The 19,993-nt window shown below is 36.5% G+C and overlaps 3 protein-coding genes and 1 pseudogene across 3 annotated transcripts; 1 reads left to right on the top strand and 3 right to left on the bottom strand.

Annotated features, from left to right (window-relative positions):
* Positions 1–2,076: 2,076 nt before the first annotated feature.
* LOC148543971 (uncharacterized) lies at positions 2,077–3,449 on the bottom strand (annotated as a pseudogene).
* A 2,675-nt stretch (positions 3,450–6,124) lies between these two features.
* Positions 6,125–10,280, bottom strand: LOC110266685 (dormancy-associated protein homolog 3-like). The gene is made up of 3 exons (XM_088500354.1): positions 9,843–10,280; positions 6,575–6,660; positions 6,125–6,457 (listed from the first exon to the last, which is right to left on the bottom strand). The coding sequence occupies exons 1-3, from the start codon at positions 10,087–10,089 to the stop codon at positions 6,413–6,415; spliced, it is 378 nt and encodes a 125-aa protein (XP_088356480.1). The 5' UTR covers positions 10,090–10,280; the 3' UTR covers positions 6,125–6,412.
* Positions 10,281–14,120: 3,840 nt separating this feature from the next.
* Positions 14,121–17,494, top strand: LOC148543972 (uncharacterized). The gene is made up of 3 exons (XM_088498803.1): positions 14,121–14,600; positions 16,185–16,359; positions 17,421–17,494. Exons 1-3 carry the CDS (start codon positions 14,121–14,123, stop codon positions 17,492–17,494), a joined length of 729 nt encoding a protein of 242 aa, XP_088354929.1.
* A 553-nt stretch (positions 17,495–18,047) lies between these two features.
* On the bottom strand, positions 18,048–19,442 carry LOC148543973 (serine/threonine-protein phosphatase 7 long form homolog). The gene is made up of 3 exons (XM_088498804.1): positions 18,775–19,442; positions 18,571–18,658; positions 18,048–18,473 (listed from the first exon to the last, which is right to left on the bottom strand). The coding sequence occupies exons 1-3, from the start codon at positions 19,440–19,442 to the stop codon at positions 18,048–18,050; spliced, it is 1,182 nt and encodes a 393-aa protein (XP_088354930.1).
* Between the last annotated feature and the right edge of the window lie 551 nt (positions 19,443–19,993).

Genomic DNA, 19,993 nt, shown 5'->3' on the forward strand with positions numbered 1-19,993 from the left:
TCGGTATGCCATGTCTTTTTCAATATTTGTTACAGTTTTTATTTATTTTATATTATTTTATAATTGGTGTCACTGACTTAACCCATAACTATTAAATTCAGCAATTCATACTGGAATGTGATACCAAAATTGAAGTTTTGTTGAAATATTATCAAATAGAATTCATAGAAAAAGTTGACGAAGGTCTAAAAAAGGTTTATGATTTGTTGTATTTTTTTTTCATTGTCTAATGACCCTTATCTTTATGAACCAACCTATATTTTTTATTTTAAAATTATTTGTGTCTAGTAATATCCTAATACGTGAAAGTTGGTACTAAATGTTTTTACCTGTCAACAAGAACAACATGCATTGGTATGTGGTTGTTTTTTATTTGTACAATCATCAAATAATTTTGCTAGATTTCCTACCGATTGTTTCAAATAAAGAGGGAAAGAGATCGAGTATTGTAAAGTTGGTAAATTAACTTTTCCCATTTTCACTTTTATGATATTTTTTTAAAGGTTTCAAATATCGTCCTTTATTTAATTTTTTTTCCTATATGAATAGGCAAAATATCTGGAAGATATGCTCAAGTATGACTCGTTCTATAAATACAACACTCCATTTAGGCCAAGAATACATGATTTTGTATTTGTGGATACGCTACAAACAGGAGAACAAGCTCCTGGCTCGTAAGGAATATCTGTATTTGTGTTTTCCTCTTTGAAATATTTATCTGCATAAGCTAACCGCGTCTTATTTAACACAGTAATGATTGTGGGATATGAGTGGCAACCTGGATGACAAACTACAGGAAGACGTATAGTTATACAATAAATGTAATTTTCTTTTGCTAAAAAAAATAGTACATCATGTATGGTTTTGTTGGTAACCTAAAATACTTATATTTTTTAGATTAATGATGGTACAAGGAAGAGACTTGCGTTGGATTTGATTCTAAGGCCCCACAATTTGATGCTGCATAATGTCATTGACTCTGCTACCAGGAATTACAATAAGTATAAACAAAAAGATTCAAACAAAAATTAAAAATTCGTAATTGTCATGTAGTCAAGTTTGGTTTATATTAAGAGTTGTTAGTTTAATCTCTTTTACTTAAAAAAATTATTATGCACTATATTTTTTATGGACTTTTTTTGAAAATTGATGTTTCTGTCTTTAGTTCAACTATATTTGAATTTAGATGAAACTTAATTTTCACTCTAGCATTTCTATTCCTTGAACCACTTCTGTGTTGTAAGCTAGGCAAGTCCTCATATTTGAAATAATATTGAAAGTTACTAGCAAAGGGTAAAACTCATTCTAATAGAGATGAAATTTATGAATCCTATCAATTTAAAATCTGAAGTGTGACATATCTAAATAAATGAAGGCTTCACTTTACACCCAAACTACTTTATTAGAAATTAATAAATAATTAACTCATTCTATTCAGCGAGAAAATATCAAGAATTATGAAAAACAGGAACTGTAACAAAAATCAGCGTGAAATAACCAAAGTTAAAATTTAGAAGTAACATCAATAGTGAAACTACTATAATTTCGATTCCAACATTTGCCTTCAATATCAATTAAGACATAAATCACTTTTTAGTCGGGTATATTTAAGTTATGGCATGAATAACACAAAGGTTATGATTTATGACATTAGCAATCAAGGATAATGACATAGTGAAATCATATCTAAAATGGATTGCATAATTGAATTTGAGCATTTACTATTTTTAATTGCAATAGAAGGTGGAGATAGTATGCATTTATCCATCATAGTTAAATATGTTGGCAAACCTCAATTTCTATCAGATGTGCAATCATTGTCTCTGAGGGAGCAAGTCCTTCTCTGATCTTTCATATCCGCTTCCATATTTATCACCAGTGTGACGCTTTCCTTCAGGAGACTTAGACCTGAGTTTTCTCTGTTCAAAATTGCTTTCATCCAATTCTTTATGTGATGAGCTGCCTCCATTGTTATGCTCAACCTCTAATGATATTGACCTGGAGCGTCTTCTAATGCGATGCTTTGATTTTTTATCTTTACTATCACCCGATTTATCTTTAGTGAGATGCTTCCCTTCAACAGATCTTTACTATCCTATAAGTCTTCTCCTCAACAGATACTGACCTGGACCATCTTCTCTCTCTATTTTTAGATTTTCCATGCAAGACTTCTTCATTTTTGTTGGATTGAAGCCTATTATCATCTGAAGAAACTGATCTTGAGCGTCTTTCGCTCTTTTGTTTGATTTTATCAATCTTGGGAGATGACTTACTACCTCTGCGATGACTTGGGGATCCAGAATCAGCACGTGATTCTTTTCTTCCTCTATGAGGTGAACTTTCTCTATGACGTTTTGGAGAAATAGATTCAGTTTGATGTGATTTCCTTGAATAAGGGCTCACGCTCCTACTCCTATTCCTTCTTGAAGCAGATGAATGCCGATCAAGGTATCTATCTAAATCCCGTCTTCTGCTTTTATCACTGTGTTCTCTGATGTCTTTATAGGACCTTCGATCCCTTTCATAGCTTGAATAATGATGGGACCTGACTGGTGATCTGGACCGACAACCCCTATTGTAGCGAGCAGGAGAGTAGAACAAACGAGACCTCCTCCTTCTTCGATAACTAACAGGAGATCTTGGCTTTGATCAAGATCTTGCACGAGGAGGGGAAGAAGACCTGAAAATGGAAATTGAATTAATGAATTAAAGACCTTTGTTAGCATATGAAAATAAAGGACAAAAAGAAATAATATACAAACAAGATTTTGTCACCATAATCTAAACTTTTCTTATTCCACAACCATTCAGTCTATATATATATATAGTAAACCTAACACTATTAAATATAGTAAAACATATACAACCGAATGGGAACTTTTAAAATGGGGACAAGATTATAATTTTTTTTCCTTAAAACATCAAAAGGATAGAAACTTTAGGCACCTTTACCAAACTTATAAATCTATTTCAAGCATTACTCTAATGGGTTCATGATACTTATGTACGGTACCCTAAAATGAATTAGTTGTAATAATAAAAACATTGAAAATGAATAGTCAAGAAGCACCAGTGGAACAATTACACTAGCAAAAATTGACAAAGTAAACATACCTGGATTTCTGTTTTGTTTATTTCTCTTCAATTTCAGGTCCATCAGCTTTCAGCTTCCTACCTATTTCAATAGCTCGGGCTGCCGTTAACTCTGTTGTAGACTTCATGGTGGCGACTTTATTGGCAGCCTGCTGTGCAGTCATGGTTTGTTGCATAAATAGAGCTTGCTGGAATTGCATCTGTTGCATTGCCACAGCTTGCTGCATCATCAAACGAAGAGATAATGAAGCAAGGAAAAAATTCACAACAGATGGTTTTTGCGGAAGAGATTTTGCCATCTCAACATTCAAAGGCCAGCCGTCGACATCTATGTTATTTAACGCCAGCTGATGCATTTGATCCTGAACGATGGTTTGAGTCCTCAGTTCTATCTTATAAAGTTAGATATGCAAACTATAATCAAGAAAAATTGTCCTTCCTTATTCTAAACCTTTGGATAGATAGAAAATATACAAATTTTATCTTATGAGAGGAGCATTTGTTTAATTATTTGCTTCATTCCTCAAAAACATTGATACAGTTACTAAACGGAACCAAATAGTTAAGAATATTGACATTCTGAAATTTCTTGCAGCTTACTTCAATGATGACTTGGTTGTAAGGGAGCATAGTGCCCTTGGAAAGAACAGCTTGAAACAAATGAATAGGTGGTGGTGGTGGATGAACACCACAATGAGTCGCAAATGATGGGTAACATTATCTTTAAAACAAAAGATACTAAAAATGAAAATAAAAACCAATAAGGCCTATAATGGTTGCAAAAATTACTAAGGCATAAACAAAGGAGTTACCAGTAACAATTATTGGCTGAGGTGAAACCATTCGCACCTTGAGTATCAGTAATGGATGATTGATGAGGTCTATTAAGGTGACAAAAGACTGCAGAAACTTGGAAGTTAGGTGGAGGAATCAGTGAGTTTTCCAAGGATGAAGGGTGAGACGTATAATGGCAGGTACCTAAATTAAACATATGTAACTTTGTTGTCAAGATAGAACTGCAAATAATGTTATTAGTGCATAAGAATGTTATTATTATGATAGCATTTAATTGCCACAAAAAAATATTTAGTAAGACAGCAACAAATTCAAGATTCAATCACTAACAAAATCAACTCAATGATACTTTTCAACAATAAAAAGATTTAGCTAAGTAGTTATTTGAGCAAGACAATAACAAATTCAAGGTCTAGTGATGATAATCAGTAACAAATTCATGTCAGTGATGATTTTTAGCAACAAAAAACCTAGTTCAGCGATATTTTCAGCAACAAATTTGTAGCAGCACATTCAATAATCATATTGTAAAACAAAACATGGGGAACGCAATCCTTCCCCATCTATCTACAATCAACTTTCTACCTTCCTCAACCTTCCCAAGGTCGCATAGACTCTTAACCGCCAATTTACCTAAGCCTAGCCACTAGAATACAAATTTGATCATTTTTATCCGTAAAAAATACATTAAGAATTATTCCTTGAACATCTGTTAATCTTTCTATACATGTACCAGATATATGCTAGAATATGAAAATTATAACAATACCCAAAAAATAAATTAAATGGAACAAAAAACAACAGCTCAGAGTAAAGGAATCATGTAAGGATGCAATTGGAATGAACTTAGTATAATAAATAATTAAGCTTTGAAACATAAATAAAAACCAAGAAGAAGAAAACATAAATTTTGATCAAAAATCAACAAAACAAACGAATAGTTACAGGATTTATCTCCATTGAGAATTGATAAAGCTCCACAAAAGAGAAAAAGGGGTCTGCAGAAATTTGTAGTGATTAGGATTTTATGACTATTATTGATTTTGATTGATGGGTTTCTTTACAAAATATGTGTGTTTGAAATGAGAAATTTTGATTTTTGACAAGAAACCCCCACTAAGGCGCTAGTGACTGCATTGTCAGTCTAATCTCTACCATAGTGTCATAGTTTGCCGATTGTTGTGCCCACCCATTAGGTTATAAGTCCGAGTCATTGAAAAACGATGAAGATCTCGATTACGGATGAAAAGAATAGGGAAATTTGTTGGAACTCACCAAATCGGGAAGCAGCTTCTGATTGTGTGAAGGAAGCTGACGGCGAGACTCGAAGCAAGAAGACGACGAGCCTCTGGACCTACTGCTTCTGCCGCCGTCGACGACGAGCGCAACGAAGGCGCGCGACTGACTACAAGACAATGAGGAGATAGAGAGCAACGACAAGACTAGTCCCAGAGACGAGAAGAGCGACGACGACCTTGATTGCGAGACCGGAGAGGAGAGAGGGAGAGAGCTTGAATGCAACACCACAGAGAGAGAGAGAGAGTAGGAAAAGGAGAAAAGGGCACTAGAAAACCTTGAGAAGATGAAGAACACTAGAAAACTTTCAGAGACAGTGATTGAAGAGAGGATTTCTGAAACCCAGATAAAAGAACAATCTTTTGATTTTTTTTGTTTTTCAAATATATTTTTGTTCAGTTGTTTAAATTATTTGAAAATATAAAATTAGAATTAGTTAAATTTTAAAATTTTGATTGATTTAAAAAGCTATTTTTGTCTAATCCAATAAAATAAGGATGTCTAAATCTTTCTATAAAATTAAATAAAAAATATTTTTTATTTTTATTAAATTATAAGAGTATTTTAGTAAAAATAATGATATGATATATATTTTTATAAAAAAAATAAATATTGACATAGAAAATAAATTCTATATGACTTATTATTATTTGTCCATATCTTAATAATATCGTCCAATCAAAGCAAAACACCTTCAAAAATAATTGAAAGAGCGGAACATATAAAAATATCTCAAAACACATAATATCTGCTCTTACTCGTTGCTCAAAATTTCCCATGTAATCGGCCGGGATTTCCCAAATGACCTTCAATATATACAGAATTACTAAAAAAAAAATAGAATATATATATATAAGACAGAGATAACTGATAAGTAAAACAAAATCAGAATACTTCGAAGCTTAATTGAGTTACATTGATAGAGATGACAAAGGTACATAATCTATCTATATATATACAACAGCCAAAAGCTTCAAGTACAAAAACAAAAGAACAGTAATCATATTTACAAAAATATCCTGCATGATCAGCTGAGCCTTTTTTATTTTATGTAGACGACTCTCATATTTACTTACTTATATAATATATATACATATATGTCATACAATTAATTATTAATAATTAATAATTAACAAGATCCTAGTAAAGATGGAAATTGTTGTAGTATGTACAAAAACGTAATCCCTCTGTATAGTTGCGTAACGATGTTTCAGATTATTAAATCATCTCACTTCCTCTCTCTCAACAATGATCCAAAGCACTCATAATCACCCTGCAAATCACATGCACAAGGAAGTTAGACAACAAAGCGCATGAAAAGTAAAGAAGCTAAGGTCTTATGTCTATTTCATCAAAATAAAATTAGAAAACAACTCATTATTGTTCATACTTGTATAGAAGCAGAGCTGTCCACTGCTGCATTCGCCGACGTTTTCCTCCTCGTGAATTTCTTGAAATCCACACCCGGCGTATCAGCTGCGGAGCATTTTGTTTTTTTTTCCAAAATTAGTAAAACAGAAAAAGAAAAAGGACATGAAGAACAGGTATCGTTTGTAACTGTATATTGATCTTCGATGCGGTGCATTCATCACCTGAAGAACACACCAATTATGGTTTATCAACTTTGATTAAGGTTTAACTTTCTTGAGTGACATTTTTCTTCATCAATGGAATAATGAAGGCACAAGTTTTTTATCCAAAAAGTAAGGGATGTATATAGTGAGAGATGTGGCTATACAGTGAGGACTGAGGAGATTAAAATACAGAACTATCAATTATTTATAAAAAAGTTTAGGGCCAACAACTTTATTAAATTTTTGTCAATATGTAATCAATAAAAAAAAAAAATAATCCTACATTATTAAATGAAATCTCACACTATTAAAAACATCATTAATAACTACTTGATACTTACAAATTATAAAAATTATTGGCTCCTAACACTTCTCATTATTTATTTATTTTATTTGCTAAGAATACAGAGTAGAATATTTGTACGCAGATAAGATATTTTTATAATATTACACATTTTAAAATTTTATCTTTTTCTATAAAATCTGTCCATTTTGGTATTCCTAACAAGCACCTCTTCCTTTACACTTGTTAGCAATTATTTATGTATTTATTATTATTTTTACTTACTAAAGAAAAACAACGAACTTCAATTACTCTATTTGAAAGTTTTTAGATTATGCCATGCAACCATCGACCATGCATCGTTATACTGGTAACTGGAGAACTGTGCGAAGAATTGAATTTAGTCTTCAAATTAGTATTTTTATCTATAATAACATTACGAGAATATAATTTTTTCAAAATTACGATCTACTTTATTCTGACAGTATAGATTATGCATAGTATAAAAAATTTATAAAATCAAACTACTTTTACAAAAAAAAGTCGTAGGTTAACAAAAGTCTCTGATTAAGAAGATCAAGGTATCTGTAAATAAAAAATCAAATAATAAGATTTTTAGTTATTTTTTTATATAAAAAAGTTTAATTTTTTATTAATAATTAATTTTAACATTCATTATCTAAAATTTTTTTTGGTGACTTTGTTATCTAAAATTTAAAACAATTTAACGTGTATATTTTTATATTTAATTAGGTGTTAACTGTTAAGTCTGTTGCACAAATAGAAATAATTAATTTTTATACTTTTTATTTAAAAATAATATTTTTTCTCTATGTATATAAAAATATAATTAGATATTAGTATAAAAACATTATACTGATAGTTATAAAATTAACTCAAAATTAATTTTTTAAAATATAATTGAATCTTGATTCTAACTTTTAATTATAACATTAGTATTCTCTCAAAATTATTTGTAATAAATATTTGAAAGAAGATAAATGAAAATATAGATTAGAAAGATAAGCGGTAAAAATTTAAAACTAAATAAAAAACTAAAAAACTATGTATATAATAACAATAATAATAATAATATTTTTTATTTAAATTATATTATTTTGTTAATTTTATTTTCTGTAGAAGAGAAAGATAGAAAAAATAGAGAATGAGAGAAAGATAAAGATGAAGAATGAGAGTGAAAGTGAGAGTTTGTTAATTTTGGAAGAAAATTTTTTATTTTAATTGTAAAAAAATATCGGATGCCATATTATGATTTGTCAAATTATTAATATAAAATATAAATTATATATAAAGTAAAAACAGAGAAATAAAAAAATAGAGAGATAGATGAGAGAATTTAGGAAGGGAGTTTATTAATTTTGAAAAAAAAAATATTTTTCTCAATTTTAATAAGAGAGTTTCATCTGATATATTTGATTATTAAATTAGATCGTAATATATGATACATAATATAAGTATATTTCAATTTTAATTTTAATTTTAATACAATTAAAGAATGTCATATTGCACATTTTGATTATCAAATTAGTAATTAATCATTGATATTGATAGAGTAGTTGAAGGAATGAGAGAAATAGAGAAAGAAAGAGGGAGTAGGGGAGAATTCTTTAATTTGGAGGGAATGATTTGATTTCAATTGCAATGAAGGAGTGACATGTGCCATATTTTTGTTGTAAAATTAGTAAGAAGGAGTGAAGAATTCTTTAATTTTAGAGGGAAAGATTTAATTTCAATTACAATGAGAGAGTGACATATGGCACATTTTGGTTGTAAAATTAGTAAGGAGGAGGGGAGAATTTCTTAATTTTGGTGGAGAAAAATATTTGATTCCAATTGTAATGAGAAAGTGATATGTGGCACATTTTGGCTCTAAAATTAGAGAAATATAATAGATATAATAGAATATAATAGATTGGAATGATCCGACAACAATGCTATCAGATTATACTGATAACATTAATGATTATATCTTTAATATTCTTTTTAAGGAAAAGTATAGGTAACCAACAACATTGATGAACAATGGATATATCAGATGTTCATTTCACTAGGTGGATAATTCTAATATTAAGATTTAGGTGAGTATTTGAAGGTGTAGTGTGTTTTTATTTTATTAATGATTATTCATGTTGTTCAAAAAAATTATTGGTTACTTAGTATAACCCTTTTTTTAAACAATATTTTTTTTTAGTTTCTTTAATTTTTTGCATAAATTTTTTTTTATTTGTCTTGTGTTTTTTTTTTTTTTTTTTACTTTTAGGATTCACTAAAAATAGAATTTTTAATCTTTTAGACAGAATTCTGATATCATATCATAAAATTATTTATTTTAAAAGTTTAAATTATAAAAAAAATAATATTAATAATTATATTTCTAATAAATTTAATATAAAAAAAGAAAAAATTCTTCCATGATAAAAAATCATTACGAATTGAATTTAAAAAAAATTCTAAATGATCAACACTTTTCTCTTATTTTTGAGTTAGTTTTAAACTAATACTAACTAATTCTTTCTCCTTTTATACATACTTATCTTAAGTTGAATGATATCCTAACATTAAGTATTGAATTATTCTATCATATTATGTATAGGTTAAGAATTAACTATCAAAACAGTTAACACTATAAAACACATAATAAAATATAAAATATATTTTAAAAATAAATTAAAAAACGCATATATTCATACACAAACACACAATTATTAATTTGACTTATAATTTTTATATACACGTAATATTTTCCTTTCATAAATTATTAATAGAGAGAGAGATATTACGGGTTATTGGGGTTCGAGGAGTAATAGGGATAGAAGGAGAGGCTGGATCAGATGTGGCGGGTCTCATGGCAGAGGGGTCCCGGAGAATGGTGATGCTGCGGCTAATAGGCACATCATCCGGCGACATTGGTGACCTGGCGCCGCCGCTGCCGACAAAGGAGTTATATTTACGCAGCTTCCCCAAGCCCGACTCCGGTGCGGGGCCTGCCAGCGTTTCGTCCCAAAGCTTGTGAAGAAAACCCATCATATATAAAATAATAATAATAATAATAATAATAATAATAATAATAATAATAATATATGTATTATTGTATGTATATATTTATGTCTGAGTTCACTTATATGTATATAAAAGATATAAATGTGGCGTAAAGGAACGAAACGACAGAGGGAAGAAGATCAGGAAAACGTAGAAACAAGAATGCGACCTTTTTTTTAAATTTTTTCAATTTTTTTTTTTTACCGTTTCTGGGTGGGTGTTTGGGTACTTATAGAAGGAGGAAGATGAGGGTTTCATGACTTGTTAAGATAATTGAATTATTGACGGCCATGTTAGGTGTGTAAACTTAGCGGAACGACTAATATGGCTTTGTTTTCAGCCATTAAATTGATATGCCTCACCATCTTTAATATGATCCTCTTCTATAGTGGTTCGTGCTTAATTTACACTTTCTTTTCCTATAATTAGTAGGAGTGTTGATTATCCAAGATGCTTTGCAGAGGGATCTGATCATGGCTGTTAGCTTGTCTTTGTTTTTTTCTTTTATTTCTAGACGTCACCAAAAAAATAAAAAGGACTGGCTGGTTTTTCTTTAATTTAGCAAAACCTTTAAGTTTAGTTTGATTCTTTGTTTTAAAGTGATAATGCTATGTGTATATCAAAATCCGTGTTAAAATCAACCACAAATATAAAATATATATTGAAATATAAATATATATTAAAAATAAATTAAATCATACATATATTTATATATAAATACATGAATAGCTAATTTTAATGACTAATTTTAGTGTAGGAATAATATTTTTCATTTTCAAATTACAAACTGAACTAATTGGAACTAAATGAAACTAGTCATTTTTTAAATATTTCCTACATTATTATTACTAAAAAAAATGCTATGCCCATGTTTCACGCTAAAAATATTATATATTTATGTATAAATAATGTGTTATTTAATTTATTTTTAATAAATTTTATATTTTAATATATATTTTAGAATAATACTACATGATCAGTAAATATTATTATTTTTTGTCAGCACTTGATAGTAATTTGTATTTATATTTACAAAGATTTTGTACACAAAAAATATATAATTTACACTTATATTTATTAAAATTTTACATATATGAATCAATACAGTTTATACCTATATTTTTTTAAAGTTTAAACATATGAATTAGCAAAATTTATTTATTAAAAATAATTTAGTATTTATATTGATCAAATAATTACCAAAAATATTAAAAATTACTGACCTCTAGAAATTTTTCTATATTTTATACGTATAATTAATTTTTTTTTAAACAAAAAAGCCTTAAGGCCAAGAAAAAAAGCCTACACAAAACGAGGATATAAGATCCCACAACTATCACCAAAGAGATGCATTGAAACTTTTCTAGGACGTTGTTGAAAGAACATACTTTCCTTTTCTCCATCCAATATCAGATTAGCTAGTCCATCCGTCACCTGATTAACCTCTCTAAGCATATATTGGAGCTGCACTTACCAATTGTTATTTAGCATAGCCTGTATTCTCCGTTGAGGCCGAGCAAGAGTTGGATGTCGCATGGGAGGATTTTTTATCAACTTGATCGCTCCTTGTAAATCTGATTCCACTATTAAATGTTTAATTCCTTTACTCCAAGTAATTTCCAGCCCATCTTTATAGCGTTTACTTCAACTTCTATGGCATTTGCATTCTCCAATTTTGTAGCAAATTCCCATACCCATCCACAAGGACGGATAAGAGGGGGGGGGGGTGCGAGTGCCAGTTTTTTTTTAAAATAATAATAATAATAATAATAAATTATTAAGTATGACTTAATTTTTTAAAAATTTATTTAATATTTAATTTAGTATAAATAAAAATTTATTCCAATTTAGATCTTAATGATTTCTAATATCTAAAAACTAGGTAACAATATTAAAAAAAATCTGAAAAAATATTATTACTAATATTTTTTTAATTAAACAATTTTTTTAAATCCCACAAAATAGATTTTTTTTTTCATTTTATGACTATTTTTTTTTATTCATTTGATATTAATTCTTTCTGTTTTAACTACTATAATTAAAAGATCTTTTTCAGCTATGAATAATAGGAATAATGACTCAGAAACAAAATGAGAAATGGATTTTTTACTAATTGTCTTTTAATTATATTGAAAAGAAAAATTGCTAAAAAATTTGACACAAATTCTATTATCGATGAATTTTATAATACGAAAAATCGACCACTTCGTTAGTAAAAAGTACACACATATTTTTTGCACTTTAAAATATATTCTCTATCGGTATATTTTTGTAAACATATTACATTATATAATTTTTTTTTGCATAATTTTTAATATTATATATATTATTGGCCCCTCCATAATAATACTTCTAGATCTGTCCATGCCCATCCACTATTTTGGTTCCTTAGAATTCCTGCACAGCTCGCTGGCCCTGGATTCCTTCTAAAGGCGTCATTAGTGTTAAGTTTATACCAATTTTTCAAAAAAAGTTTTTAGGAGAGATCATTCTTCTGCACCTCTACTCGTCTCTATAGTTCTTATTTATTACGGTCCTGTTCTCCTCCACAATCTTCCTGATTCTCACATGATCTCCTTATTAGAGTGCATATATTCATTCGTGAACCTCCATATCATCCAAACTATCGTCATAAAAACATCCCTCCAATTCAAATTCTGGTCCATCCGAACTTCTATTGACATGTTAAACAAGATCCAATCTATCAAATTTAAGGAGAAGAAGTTTCGGATGAACTGCGGTTTAACGCATGCCATCCAAATGGTTGAAGCCTTTGGACAATCCCTCATCGCATGAAGTGGGTCTCAACTTCAACATTACAATACATATAATTGGGATTATTCCCCTGCGTCCACCCAGGAGTTCTCAAAAAAGTTAGTAAACAGTTATGGGCCAACTGCCAGACAAAAATCTTAATTCTCTATATTCTCTTTTATTTCCATATTTTTTTAAAATTTGGTCTTCCTCCTGTTGCTATTGAGCCAGATTACTATCTGTCTGTTTGATGGTTAATTCTCCCTTTGGATTTCATTTGGGAGGAGGATGTTGAGCTGGCTCACATCCCAGTCGTCATTAGGAATTAATAACCCACTTGCTCTTCTCTTCTGTCCTTATAGGTGAAGTCCAATCCTGCAGCTTGAGACTCTTTTCCAACCATTCATCACTCCAAAAATTAGTCCTCTTCCCATTGCCAATTATATGCTCTAGGGCTGTACATAGTTTTGATTAATTCAAAAACCAAATTTATTTTTTAGTTAACAAAAATTTAATTTTGATTAATTAACTAAATTACTAAATTGATTTTAGGGTAAAAAACCCTAATAAGCCAACGTTGGAAATGTGTAACGTAAATACGCCAAACTGAAAATCGTTTCAGCAATAAGCCAGAAGCTATTTTTATGTAATTCGAACCAGGCTGGTTCGAACTACGAACCTTAGTAATTCGAACCAGGGTGGTTCGAATTAGGAGGAGATGAGCTTTGAATGTAATTCGAACCAATGTGGTTCGAACTACTACCAAAATTTTCTTCATAAATCAAACCAGGTTGGTTCGAACCTTGGCTGCACATAGTTCGAACCAGGGAGGTTCGAATTATAGAGAGAGATCCGGCCTGAGTAATTCGAACCGTGCTGGTTCGAATTACACAAACCATAATTCGAACCAGGCTGGTTCGAATTAGTGGGAGAGAGACCTCTATATAACCGTTCTAAGCATGAGTTGGTCTCATTAGACCAGTAAAATGGCTAGTGAGGAGAGTTTTGTTGTTCTGGTTCACCACAGAGGATCCATTAAGAGGAAAACTCGTTCCGGAGTGAAGTTCACAGATAAGGATCCTCTCTGTATTGTCGTGAATCCAACGACAAGCTATGATGACCTTGTTAGATCTGTGCTGATGAAACTTGGCCTGGAAGGTGCGAAGCGGGTTAAGAAGTTTTTCTATCGCATTCCAGTCACGATCCTGCACGATACGGTGAAGTATGATTGTCTCACGATTGGTAGTGATGAGGACCTGCAAGTCATGTTTCTTTGTCGGAGGCAGTTTCCGGAGGTGAGGACACTAGAATTGCTCGCAAAGCTTATTGATGTGGTATCCAGCTCAGGGGGTTCCAACCGGAATACCACCAATGTAGCCACGGCAGCTGGTTCCAGTTCCAGGGCTGCCGTGGCTTCTTCCTCCGTCCCAGGGTACGAGCCAGCGGTCCAACTTGTCGCCTCCCCGTCTTTTGCTGTTGATCTGAATGACGACGTAGGCGACGAGGTAGGATCCTTTGATATTCTGCCGAACGCTTTAGAGGGCGTTCCACCAGTTGGCGTCGGAGACGGAGTCTTGGGTGATGCAGATGAGGACGACGTCGAGCCGGATACAATTGAGGATGACAGCGGCGACGAGGTTGGAGCGACTGGTCCTGCATTGGCGAGCGGTGGTTCTAGCTCTGGCACACAGCAGTATCCACCACATTTTTCCTCGTTGGACCTGGACGCCATGAGGCATGAGGGGGTTTTAGGGCACACTGTTGGATTCGGAGCTAGAGATGCGGAAGGGACTGTTGGTCTGACAGAGTTCCAGGTTGGTCAGCAATTCCAGGATAAAGACGAGGCCCTGTTAAGTGTGAAGAGTTACAGCATCCGGCGAGGGGTACAGTACAAGGTGCTGGAGTCCGACCACCGCCGGTATGTGGGCAAGTGTTCCGAGTTTGGGAATGGGTGCACATGGTTGATTCGACTGAGTCTCCGGAAGCGCAAGGGGGTTTGGGAGGTCAAACGGTACAACGGACCTCACACTTGCCTGGCCACATCCATCTCGAGTGACCACAGGAGTTTGGATTATCATGTGATTTTGGCGTTCATTATGCCAATGGTTAGGGCTGACGCATCCGTGAGCATAAAGGTGCTCCTAAACGCCACGGCAGCGCACTTTGGTTTTAGGCCGACTTACAGGAGGGTATGGATGGCAAAGCAGAAGGCTATTGCCCTCATCTACGGTGACTGGGATGAGTCATACAACGACATACCTAGGTGGGTGTTGGGTAGGGATGGCGAAATTCCCCGAGACGCGGGGATCCCTGCGGGGACTGCCCCGAATGGGGATCCGATTGTGGGGAATTTTTCCCGCGGGAATGGGGATGGGGGACAAAATTCCCCCGAAGCAGGCGCGGGGACCCTAGCAGGGATCCCCGCTCCGTCCCCGCTATTCCCCGAAATTTATGAATTCCTTAAATTATCCTTAATAGTTTATTTCTCATATATGTTTTTTAGTCATTTCTCACACACATATATATAGAAACCCAAAACTCCTAAACTTTATTTGCATAACCCCTCTTCAATTCAGAGATCCCTAAGGCTGTCCATACTCCATCCAATCTCTCTGCAGCCACCCCCTCGTCACCCTTCTCACCGCATCGTCACACCTCACCGTGCCATCACCCTTACCGCGTCGTAATTTCTATTTGCGGCGTTCCTTTTCGTAACTCTACCGTCGTGTCCATTCTCCTTTCTGTTGCCGCGTCTCCCACCTCGTCCACTGCTTTTTCCTTTGGCTTGTCGTTGCGTCCCCCCATTGCGTTATTTCGAAAGAAGTCACCATCGTGTCATTTAGACTTTTTGTATAAAATCTTGCAGTTTTTGTATAAGATAGATACTTGTAGCTCTATTCATATGAAAATTAATAATTAGTTAGAACTATTATGTAGATGGGGAATGGGGTCCCCGCGGGGAATGGGGCTCCGTGGGGAATGGGGATGGGGAGCAATATTCCCCCACAGCGGGGAATGGGGCGGGGATGGGGAGCAAATCTGAGGGCGGGGATGGGGAGCAGGGAGGCATCCCCCGCCCCCGCCCTGCCCCATTGACATCCCTAGTGTTGGGTGTCCAGCTGACGATGCCTGGCAGTGTTGCGGTCCTCAGGACGAGCTCGGTTCGAGTTGGAGGACAGGTGGACGAGTCTCAAGCATATTTCCACAGACTTTTCTGGACTTTCCCTCCGTGCATCGAGGCATTCCGTCATTGCAAGCCGCTAGTCAGCATTGACGGCACACATCTGTATGGGAAGTATGGGGGAACATTGCTCATCGCGATTGCACAGGACGGGAACTCTAACATTCTACCTGTCGCATTCGCACTAGTAGAGGGTGAGAATGCAGAGTCCTGGATATTCTTTCTCTCGCACCTTCGACAGCACGTGACCCCGCAGCCCGGTCTGCTGGTTATATCGGACAGGCACAACGACATCAAGGCTGCGCTTAAGGCCCCTGACGGAGGTTGGTTACCGCCATCTGCGTACCGTGCATTCTGCATACGACACGTAGCGGCTAATTTTGCCCTTACCTTCAAGGGCAAAGACGCTAGGAGGCTTCTAGTGAATGCGGCGTATGCGAAGACCGAGGTTGAATTCGATTACTGGTTTGATATTCTGCGGTCTGAAGATCCGGCGATGTGTGAGTGGGCGAACCGGATTGATTACTCCTTGTGGACTCAGCATCGTGATGAGGGGCGGAGATTCGGTCACATGACGACGAACATCTCCGAGTGTGTGAACTCAATCGTCAAGGGGGTCAGAAATCTCCCTGTAGCATCCCTGGTGAAGGCAACATATTGTAGGCTTGCGGAACTCTTTGTTCGCAAGGGGAGAGAGGCTGAGGCCCAGATGGGAACCGGACAACAATTCAGTCAGCATTTGGTGAAGTGTATTGAGGCCAACTTGTAGACGGCCAGGTGCTTCACGGTGACGTTGTATGACCGGGATAACTCCGAGTTCACCGTAGCAGAGATCACTCCGACTGGTTCTTTCTCCTTGGGTACCTACAGAGTATCGCTTGCCTCGCGGACATGTGACTGCGGGTACTTCCAGGCGCTTCATTTCCCGTGTCAGCACGCACTTGCATGCTGTGCCTACTAACGGGTCACCTGGACCTCTTACGTTCACAGCGTCTGTCAGATTAGCTCGGTGTTCAGTGTGTATCGGATGGGATTCACACCTCCGATCCCGGAGGGTTTCTGGCCACCTTACGACGGGCCCACGGTGATTCCGGACCCTGACAGGAGGCGTGCGAGAGAGGGTCGTCCTAGATCCACAAGGATACGGACGAATATGGACGAGGCAGATTCGAATCGGCCAAAGAGGTGCGGTCTATGTCACCAACCCGGACACACACGACGTTGTTGCCCACAGCTAGGAGGATCGTCTCAGACAGGGCGCCATTGGTGGGCATGTTGTTAGTGTTAGTATTATTTACATTTTAGTTTTCCTGTTAAATGCAATGTTTGCTTACGTATGTAACTGTTTGATCTTTATACACTGTACTTTGATTGTTGCGAGTAGTAATGAATATGTTGTCTTTCATTATGAATACTGCTACAAGTTCCATCGATTCAAATTTTAATATGCAAAGGTAAACACTAAATTTTAATATGGAGGTGATCTCCTCTAGGAAGCGTGGACTCCCGAAGTCCCCAACAAGCGTGTCTGACCCAATAAAGTCTGACCACTGTGCCCCGGGATAACCCAAGGTGTACCCCCCTGTTCAGGCTGGTCATCGGCTGGCACACCAACGAAGTAATGTCCAAGAGGACCCGATCCAAGTCCAGCGTCACCCGTGTCAGCCCCGTCACCCATCCCTGTACCATACCACTCACCCCCATGACCGCCATCGTGTGTGCTAGTACCCGCAGCTGGAACAGCACCTGAACCACCCCCGCCAACATGCCCATGCTGATCATCGTCGTCGTCCCCACGGTTAGCACGCCCCCTCGCCCTACCTCCCTGGAATCGTCGTCCGCCTCTAACGGGACCGGCGTCGTGATCATCGTCCATAGCATGATCAGGCCACCTAAACTCACGCTGGCTCCGCCGTGTCCCCACACCCATCCTCCTCTCAACCCTACGCCTGTCCGGCACGTCCTCAGGACGATCCATGTCAGGAACTCGCCTTGGACCCCGCTGTGACGCCTAAACTGGAATCGGAACTGCTCTCGGATCCCCCAACTGCGTGTCCGGAGATAAGAACCTCTTCCCATGCTGACTCCACCACTCAAGGAACTCATGCGACGGTCCGGGGTCGGCAACAACGTCGAACCTCAGCACACTCTCCTGACGAGAGTCCCAGTAGAGATGCCACTTCTGCAAATAAGACGGGAACCACCGATCGCCACCTCTCCCGTCCTTGGACATCAGAAAGTCGATGTTCAGGGCGGGAAGCGGAGGGGGCTGTACCCCTCCAAACTGCAGAAGAACACGATCTATCTGATGCCACTCTATGACAGCAAAGTAGATCAGCGCGGTCACAGAGCGCCACAACGCCATATGCCGAGGCTCCAAAACCTCCGGATGCAGAACCTGAAGTACGTCGGGGCTACTGTACGGCATCCATATAAACTGCACAACAGAAGGAACCCACCCTTGTCAGGGCAATTGTTGGAACCAACTCGAAAAGGTTGCTTATAAAAGGACATTTGTTAACTTGCATACTCACCTCCCTATCCTGTAACCGGTCTATCCTGAGCCTCCACATCGCCACTCTAGGACCCTTCTCACTCCCGGAAGGGTTGTAACCTGACCATCTGCAACATACACATGTGTTACATCAACTGAAATATGTATTTAGAGTATGCAATAGACTATTAATGAAATGCAGTGTTGTGTGTAAAATTGAAATAGATAAGGCCGTTTCTAGTACCTCGAGGCCAACGGCCAGCTGAACGTCTCATATCCTGCAGGCCTAAATCGAGGAAAGCGCCAAAAGATCCAAGACTGAAGTAGCTGAAGCGGGCCCGCTAACTTGACGACATGTCTGTTCGCCACTCGGCACATGCACCGGTACAACCAAGCCAGTGCTGCAGAACCCCAGCTGTAGGTACCAAGCTCCTCCAGCCTCGCTACGTACGGAAGCCATCTGATGTGAATCCGGTTCCCGGACTTGTCCGCAAACAGCTGCGTGCCCAACAACATCATGATGTACGCACGGGCATATCGGCGCACAGTCTCCTCATCTGCATCCTCAGGGCACTCACCAAAAGTCTCCTGAAACCAGCTGCAGTTCACTGCGTACTTCTTAACCTGACTAGGAGGAGGTATAACTCCAAGCAACTCCTGGAACCAGACCCAGGCTGGGCGGCCACCCTCGATGTATATATGGAACTTTGACAGGCACCCGCTCACGTAACGGCCGTCCACTGGCAAACCCAGCTGGTATGCCACGTCCTGGAGTGTGATAGTGCACTCTCCGAACGGCATATGAAACCTGTGCGTCTCGGGACGCCATCGCTCCACGAATGCTCTGACAAGGGCCTCGTCTAGCCGGAACCATCGGTCGTTCAACCTTGCAAGATGGTATAGACCTGCCATCTGCAAGTACGGAACGTATCTGTCATCAAGTCGCATGCCCTGCTGCCGCCGCATGCTCCTATTGCATCGCTGGGGCTGCGCATGAAATGAACCGCATAGTTAAAGTCAGCTTAAAAACCGACCACAACCGTAAGCAACACGATAAATCATCAACAAACAATTCTGCTAAATAAAACCGCATAACATTACATGAAAGATAAGCAACTGGAAAACAAACCCATATACCGCACAACTAAACCGTTAACATAAACCGGCTTAACGGGATCTACTAACAAGAAAAACCTTAACTAAACTGGTTTACATAAAACATCTAGCGTAAAACAACTACAATCAAACAAGTCAAACATATCACCAACATAAAACCACTAACGAAAACCACCTACCCTAAACCACTCACATAAACCGGTTGCATAAACCACTCACAAAAATCGGTAACATCAACCACCAACATAAACCACTAACAGAAACCACTAACTTAAACCACTAACTTAAACCACTAACATAAACTACTACCCTAAACCACCAACGTAAACCACTAACATAAACCACTA

The sequence above is a fragment of the Arachis ipaensis genome, chromosome B9 (assembly GCF_059453495.1).
Source record: "Arachis ipaensis isolate K30076 ecotype BB chromosome B9, ASM5945349v1, whole genome shotgun sequence".
Classification (NCBI taxonomy): domain Eukaryota; kingdom Viridiplantae; phylum Streptophyta; class Magnoliopsida; order Fabales; family Fabaceae; genus Arachis; species Arachis ipaensis.